The sequence below is a fragment of the Opisthorchis viverrini genome (assembly GCF_000715545.1).
Source record: "Opisthorchis viverrini unplaced genomic scaffold opera_v5_68, whole genome shotgun sequence".
NCBI classification, from domain to species: Eukaryota; Metazoa; Platyhelminthes; class Trematoda; order Opisthorchiida; family Opisthorchiidae; genus Opisthorchis; species Opisthorchis viverrini.
This window is the reverse complement of record NW_008751724.1, coordinates 1,505,294-1,513,850: the sequence shown is the minus strand read 5'-3', so window position 1 is coordinate 1,513,850 and position 8,557 is coordinate 1,505,294. Positions and strand designations below refer to the sequence as shown.

At 46.6% G+C, this 8,557-nt stretch overlaps 1 protein-coding gene across 1 annotated transcript; it reads right to left on the bottom strand.

Annotated features, from left to right (window-relative positions):
• Window positions 1-272: 272 nt before the first annotated feature.
• On the bottom strand, window positions 273-5,855 carry T265_04257 (hypothetical protein; the record flags this gene model as incomplete). Its single annotated transcript, XM_009168946.1, has 6 exons — window positions 273-280; window positions 541-789; window positions 981-1,127; window positions 1,920-2,242; window positions 4,797-5,158; window positions 5,712-5,855. 6 exons carry the CDS (start codon window positions 5,853-5,855, stop codon window positions 273-275), a joined length of 1,233 nt encoding a protein of 410 aa, XP_009167210.1.
• Between the last annotated feature and the right edge of the window lie 2,702 nt (window positions 5,856-8,557).

Genomic DNA, 8,557 nt, shown 5'->3' with positions numbered 1-8,557 from the left:
CCCGTCCATCTCAGTTTCAGAATTGCAGTCTGCTGGAGAGCAAGCTGATACGACAAATACATACCGTTTACCGCATTGACCTGCGCTAATCTTAACTGAGACAAAAAACCGCAGAGCGTAAAGACGACTGTTAACTGGGATCCAATTCAGTAAGGCGCTTTCAGCCCTGGGGCTGAGTGTCACTCCCACACGGCAGATACTAGTCATTGCGTCAAGATCACCGGATAGTGAAATGTGGGCCATCTGGGTTCATCGTAAGTTATTATTTTGATTTACTTTTCTAGGTGAAGGTTTAGGTACAGAATATTGGCTAGGGAAATAGAAGATGGGTTAAGAGCACTACGCTTTTTATGGGTGGGGAAGTGTGGGAGAAGGCCGGTGAGCGAAAAGCTGCAGGGGCAAATGATAGTCCCGATTGCCCAGGCCGAAGAAGGGCGTTTGGTTGAGGTGCCCCACCTTTAGCCTTGACTTAAAAGTTTGACCCACAAGGCAGTGGGAGGATGTCCGGTTTGTTCGAGGACCGTGCCCCTAGCCTCTGACTCAACGGTCTGGGCTGAGAGACAGCGGTTGTTAGGGTTTTCTTGGGGGGGGGGCGTGCCTGGAGCCAATGACTAAAAGTCTGGCCCGTTCGGCTGCAGAGGGCTGTCCTGGCCCGAGGGCGCGGGGAGCAAGGCATTACTGTCTCACTTCTAATGCAGCTGCGCACAGTTGCCTTTTGAGCAGCACCAGACTCTCTGATTTTAAAAGTGTTTCTACCGTAGTGAATAATACGCCGGCTGTCACGGTCAACTATTAGGCGATCGGAGTGTGGTTTTCAAGGTCGATGTTTTCTAACCCATCCTTCCTCAGGGGAAGACAGCATCGCTGCTTTCAGAGATATTGGCATGTTGGTCGCCTGGGGGAAAAGCCTTACTGCCTTCATACTTCTATCGCAGAGGACAGTAGGACTTTACCTCCAGACTACTCCGTAATACGATTACTTGCAGTATGGGGACCCGCTGTTCTTCGTCCGGCTACTCCCGATGGGCCTACCTGGCACGGTTGAACCTTAAGAAAATGAGTTCCAGCCACTATAGACCGCAGGATCATTGCAGCACAGAAGCCAGACCGCCACGACAAGGCGGCAGCTTTAGGTCGGGTGCAACAACGGATTATACAGGACAAGGTCCGGAAGAAGTAGATGTGTCTGCGGAAGAACTACGTTTTCAGCCAGACAAACGATCCCCGGAATATCTAACGACACTTGAAAACTTGACAGGAGCAAACAAACAACACTTACTTACCAGCATTCCTTCACCGAAAAATATTAATTTTCCAATTGAGCCGGTGTTAGCGGGAAGCCCAAACAATTGTCTGTATTCTTCAAATAAATGTGCTTTACAAAGGTGCCTCATGTTCCAGTTGGTATGATAGCAAGATATCGTCGCATATATTCTTGACATTATACCACTTACATGGTTGTCGAAAAGTCTTTGACAGCCCACTACCAGTTTCGTCCTCACTAGGGGGATCATAAGACAGTCCCTGAGTTTACGTCGGCCTCAGTTCCGACTCGAACAATAAATTGTATGCAACTGGTGAAATACACAAATTTGCACACAGGTAGTCGGAGTTTTCATCAAAACTATAAATAGCATCTGTGCCTAGCTAGCTAGCTAGCCTGCTTCGTTTTATTCATCAGGTAACAATGAACGGTACTTTTTGAAAGAGACAAAACATAAAAAGACCAGTTGAACTGATTCGTGACAAAACCTGTATTTACGATGCAAGACGGAAAAAATACGTTCGGAGACAAGCTGAAAGACGTGGTGCTCTCTGACAACAGCATATCCATAGAGACGGAATCGAGAGTTCTGCATAGAGCAGACAAGGAGAGAGACGAGTGGGAAATCACCATCGCCAGCGTAGGAGAAACCAACAGACGAAAAAGAAGAGGGTAGCAAAGCATAACAGATAACAGTACAAACCAAGAGTGGAGCCATGACGTCCAAGCCCAAGAACGCGATTCATTGTGGAACGCAGTAGGCCTTCGGATCGGTCAAAGGTTCCAGCCATCCCACCTAAAAGAAAGTTTTGATCTCTCAGTTCGTCCCCAATACGAATGGACAGGCTTCGCAAGTTGGAGACCTTCTGGTGGAGCTCAGCATTCAAGCGCTCGTGTTCGTCTTCCAATCCGGAAGATGTAGTCCGTGGTTGACTGGGCATGTGGGGATTTTTAACTGATGGTCGAGTTGAATGTTCCCTTGGATTTGGACGCATCGATACAGGGATAAACCTAAAAGATGGAGTTGGGTAATAATTCTCATACATGAACATATCTCTGGTGCTATAAGTAGGATGCTTTCGGTAAGCCCTCTGACCTGATACCATTGGATGGGTTATAAGGCAATAAACATTCGTAGGATGCCAAAGAGAATGTCGAAGTTAGAGAAGATTGTGAGGAATGAAAGTCAAATGTATAAGGAATGCTGTGGTGAAAAAATGGCAGAACAAGCATACGAGTGTGTGGTTCGGGAAAACACCGTCGGGCTTAATTAGCCTCAGCCGAGATGTCTGGATGACACAACAAAAGACCGTTATTTATGAGCCAAGAACGTCAGATGGTTTCCTGACCTCCGCCCCCGTTCCCCCACTGTTTGTATGAACAGCAAGCCTGGAAATCTTTTAGAGCACTATTGTCAGGACACAGCTCAGTTATCAAGGGCGAGCAAGTCTAAGTCGCCCAGTATGATCACCGCCGACAAGGAATACGTCAACTCACTGATTCGTTGAATTCATACTTGGAGAAAGAACTGAGGTGCAATTTTTGCAATTGCAACCAGAATCGACATGTGTAATTCACCCTTGGAGTTTACTCGCCACATTCCAGAAGACAACTTCTGAAAACACAGTGGTCACTATGAGGCTTATCAGCACCCGGGAGGATAGCTTAGTTTTGAATTCTACCAGCTTTCAAAACGCACAATGTCAGCAGTAACCTAACTGATGCACATGTTTCACATTTAAGTGTTTCGTTCAGTTTGTAAGCCACGTCCATTGTTTCAGAGTAACTGAGTTCCCGTTCTAGTCCACTGAGGATGTTGGGGATCATGAAGTGCCTATGCATTGGAAAAAAAGCTTAACGGGTTTAGTGATAGAGTGGTCGACTGTTCACGCAAAGCGGGAGGTTAGAGGAAACAAAAGCGACGGATTCAATAAACAAGCGGCATAGACTGGTAAATTGCACTATACGCTGATGTCCCTCGTCCAGAGGTTTCTATATGGGTGCTAGAAATTGCCAAGACAACTGGGTTGACAGGTCATGGTCTCACACTACGCTGTCAAATCCCATATTTGCCACATTTGGGTAATTTATACCCTTCACACAGACGGGCAAGAGGAGTTCTGTTAAGCAGACGTTCTCCTGATGTGCGAGAGACTTGTCCTGACCAGCGTACTCGTTACATTATGTCCAGCTCAGCTAAAGCCTTGCTGAAATCTCGTCCCTCAAAGAGCAACGGAAGCGAATAGGGAAAGTGTTGTGCCTTCGGCAAGTGCCAATCACACTTCTGATCCAGACAGTATTTTGAATCACGCTGTCGAATCGGTTCTTGATAAGAAGGCCCATGTCACAAAACGAAACGGAAGGTGGCAAAATCCATCCTCGCCTTTCTAGTGTGGGAAGTTATTTGGCCCAGGTAGGTAAACCAGTCGGCCAGTCTGCAACCAAGAGGTTTGATCCTGAGAGCTAGCAACTTGGATTACCAAACAACCTAGTTTATCCTATCAACGTAAATCGCCCGAGAGTTCCGATGCTTTATTTGCCCCATCGATGATCTAATTTGTAACCGCATTGTTTCTTAATTCATTCAAATACTCAAACTCTCAATAAGAAGGTGCACCGTGGATGAATCCACCACATGGTTATAATCTCAAATGTAGTACTGAAGCAATCTCTGTAATCTTCGTCGTGTGTCCCACCTTGGACCTTGACGTGACAAACACCATCACATCCGAAATCATTTCAGCCTTTTGATGTGAGTGGTGAGGAACTCGAATTCCCGCTTTCATTGAGGTTCGGACTGATCGTGTCAACGACAGCGTGGTCTTCTACATCGATCAACGCAGCCCCTGGTCGTGAGAGCTGTTAGAATTTCCCATGGCCTTCAACTGTGATGTATGATCGTGTCAGTTCGTGACCATCATAATTCATACTATAAAGCACCTATAATCCGGGCGTCTTTGTCCTTCCTCAACTTCATTGGCAAATTTCTAGAGCTGAAAAACGCAGCTACACGGCAGATAACTCTCTACACGCGTGAAAACAGAGCATGCGGACTCACTCGTACACTCACTAGAGAGAGAGAAGTCCTTGCATAGTAGGCCACACTTGGTGTGACCCAAAGTTGTATACTATAAGTGCGGAATCTTTGCGGTTTGTTTTACATGGTAAACTAACACTTAAGTGATTTGATGGACGGGATCACCATCAGCTTTAAAAACCGCTCACTTGTACAGTGTTTATAGCTGCCACAGTTTCGCTCACCGATGATTTGCAGTGAGGTAGATAGCTATGCACTGGAGGCGGTAGCAGATATAGTTGATGTGCAAGTAAGGGTTGTTAATGAACTCTTAGTTGGAGAGATTGGGAGAGGTCCTATGCATTGAAGTTAATAGCTTGCATGCAAGAGCGCCATTGAGGGCGCGACTGGGCAATGTTTGACAATATCTCTAATTATTGATGTGTCCCGTCTTGAGGCACCCATCCCAGAAGGTGGCAATGACCAGCGCAGTTGAGGTTGCTGGTAATGACTTACATGCTTCGCTGGAAAGTCATTGTTTGACCTCCCCGGCTCGTTTCCACTCTTCGTGAGGTTGTGCGAAAACAGTCCTTCGAATTCGGTCGACTGGCATACAGAGCACGTGGAGCACGTAACCTATGAAGTGTGATCAGTTCATCTATCGCGGACAAGCCATATGCTTTGAAAACCATCCAACGCACTCCAGCATTATTAATCCGGTGTTCACACCAGTCTCGAATAGTGTTCCAAATACATCGATGGCCAAAAACTGAAAATACTCTGACGTCCTCGGCACTCAGCAGCCATGTTTCCGATCCGTATAATAATGTGGAGCGCACCGCAGCATTCTGAACTCGACCCCTGGCGGATAAGCTATGCTACAGGTGATACAGGTTCACGAAGGCTGATCTGACCTTCCCAATCCGGATAGAAATATCATCTTTCGCTGGACCAGCTATCCAGCTAGATAGATTTGCTTACTACCTCAATCGGCTCATCCGGAGGCATGAGGTTAGGACTCGAGCCCATCAAGTCTTGTGGTAGGAATTACCGTTCTGCACATGTGAAGCGCATGTCAAACCAGATCAGAATTGCTTCGATTATTTAATAGTCGTTGGTTCGTTCGCTGAGCTGGGAAATTTGATTGCAAATTTTCATCACCAATCGAAGTGACATCACCAGTGCGTTATTTGGGAGCGTAGTGGTACATAGCGGTGGGTTAGCGGTATACCACTACGCGAACTGAGCTATCGAAATTTACCCCCAGATATTACTTATTGTTTACATAAGGAAGGCATAATATTTAAAAAGGGCTATGTTGTGAGGTAATGCTCCGGGAACACTTCGTATCAATGACAAATTTGAGGAAAGGTGGAAGCCTTGAATGACACTACTTGACATGGTGGACTCAGGCGAGGTTTTTCCACGGACCTTCACATGTCCGTGGGAGTCGGCGTATATCGCCTTGAGGAGGGTCACAGACGTCACCATAATGCCTGAGAATCTACACAGCCGAAGAGAGCTTTCAAGCCATGAAAGACAATTATTGTTGGTCACTGGAAGCAGTATTGACATTCCACAATCTGTCGGGGGAGAATTCGAGATGCAGAGGTCGGAACATGGACCTTCCCGTCGGTAAATTCGCGCTCTAATCGCTGAGCCACTTTGCCCCCAGGAAACACCTTACTACCCTCACACTCTTTTCGCAGAGGACAGTACGTTACCCCCGGACCGCCTCGTAGAACGATTACTCGTAGTACGAGGTCTCGGTGTTGTTGGTCTGATTTCATCACCCTGGCCTTCCTAGCATGGTTGTAACTTGTGAAACGAAAATCCAGCTAGTATTGCCCGCGGGATTATTGCAGCACTCAAGCCCAACCACCTCGTCAAGGTGGAAGATACAGGTGGAGAACAAGCGGGATGATGCCATTCCAACTTCCAGCTAGTCGAACCTATCGATCGAATTCCCACATCGGTCCGTAATTTTCCAGCAACATTGTTTGACTCGAACATCATAGTCAAAAGAATTTTTATGCTCGATCACTCAGTATGACGTCAAGATTCACACGTGTTTCCTGGTTATCCACGCAACAGGTTCACACCAAAATTCTGAAGGAGATAGCCACTGGTTTTTTAGCCAACTAAATTAGTCAATGGCTGTAAAACATCTGCACAATGAGGGATGAACCACTGATAATAGTTGATGATACGAATAAAACCACGAAGTTAGGGGTGATAGTGATGCACATGGGAAAAGACTCTAAGTTCAAAGTGCAATCTGATGATGGTGAAATACTGGTTGGATCAACGTGGTGACCAATAAATTCTAGGCTAGTAACCCCAACCAAGCATTCTTCTATGTTCAAACGCATGTTGTAGGTAGAAAGAAGTTGAAATACTGCCCTGCTATGATCTGCATGCTCAGCTGGAGAGGTGCTAGCAATTAATATGTCGTCTAGATAAGCATAGACAAAAGGTAAACCACGAAAAACTTCGTCCATGGAATGTTGAGAGGTTTGAGATGCATTTCGGATACAAAAAGGCATACGCGTGAATTCTAAAAGAATAAACGGTGTTGTAATAGTTGTTTCCGGTACGTCATCCGAAGCTACGGGGATATGGTAGTATATGCGTACTAGGTCGAGTTTGAAGGAAATATTTGTGTGGCACAAGATATTTGCGACATCGTGGTTATGTAGGATTGGGTATCTGTCGGAATAGTGGTGTTATTGAGGGAACGGTAGTCTCCACAAGGTTTCCAATCACCTGTGGATTTCTTGGGTACCATGTGCAGGGGTGAAGACCAGTGACTCGATGAAGTGCGAATGATGCCGAGTTCGAGAACGTGTTTAAACTCGTGTTTCACGATCTGGAGCTTATCTGGATGGAGTCGACGGGGATTGGCATGGACAGGTGGACCTCTCATCTGGATGTGATGAACGACGGAATGCGTGACCGGTTGAGTGTACTGACGTGCAAGAATAAGGGTAGGGAAATTCCTAAGGATGTCAACAAGATGGGAATCAGGTAGGATGACTCGGATAGCTGTGGATGAAGTTGGAACACTAATTCCGTTAACTGAGAGGGAAGTCGGTACGTCAAGGAGACGTCCATGACGCACATCCACGGATAAGTTGTAGTGGATTAGAAAGTCTGCGTCCAGGATGGGTTTTTGGACGTCGATCAGAAGGAAAATCCACTTGAACGCACGTCGCCCTCCGAGGTCAAGGGTGAGGAAACGTTCGCCATATGTAGCGATGCGGGTACCGTTAGCAGCTTGTAACGAATAAGAAGCGGAGTCAGGAAGCGGATTTTCATCTGGTGTGGAATGGGCAGCTAGCGCGAGGAGGGCCGCAGAGAGTGGTCGCCGTTACTGAGGGGTTGGGGTGTTTAAAGGGCTGTTCGAACGCGGCTTAAGGGAACAAGGCGGTTGGCATTTGCGTGCTCTGGGACCGGAAGATTGGTGCACAATCGCCAACCCATCGCTGCACATCACTGCGCTCCATAACAACGCACTGATGATGTCACCCGATTGGTGAGGAAACGTTTGTAATCAAACTGCCCAACTCAGCGAACGAACCACCGACCATTAGTGATACAGCACCAAAAGAAACGGGAACGCGACAATGACCGAGATCGTGAACGTGGTTGATGACTGTTGATTTCGAGCCGTTGTAGACGATCAGTCAAGGTGTCAAGTCTTGTCTACAATTGCGAGATGATGATACGGGACATAGAGGTTCAAAGTTTAACAAGCCAGAGTTGTGTCATGATTTCTACCGCCAGCTTACGGCCGCAGAGACTGTGCATATGGCGAAATAGTTGCGACGGCGACCTGTCCCCAATTTCGATTGTGTTGAATAAATCCCTAAGTATCTTATTTTTAGACTTGCCTGTCCTATTATTGAAGTCGCTCGAATAGCGTCATAAGAATTTTCCTTGGGGATGTCTTCCAGAAGATCCTCTATTTCCTAATGCACTACTCATAAGATTGTTGAAAATTCTTCGGCAGCCCACGACCGGCTTCGCCCTTCTTGGGGCTAATCAGGTAAACACACTCCCCAAGTTTCCGTCAGCTTTATGTTCTACTTGAAACCACATTGCACGAAATTTGCGAAATACGCTCATTTGCAAACAAATTTGGAACCCAGATGAATCGCTCGTTTGTGATGCCTGTGATCTCATAGCGACTGAAACATCAGGCGGTCAGGTGCAGCACATTCAGTTGCCTGCAAACATCACAAACGAGAGATTCAACTGGGTTCCAGGTGAGTCTC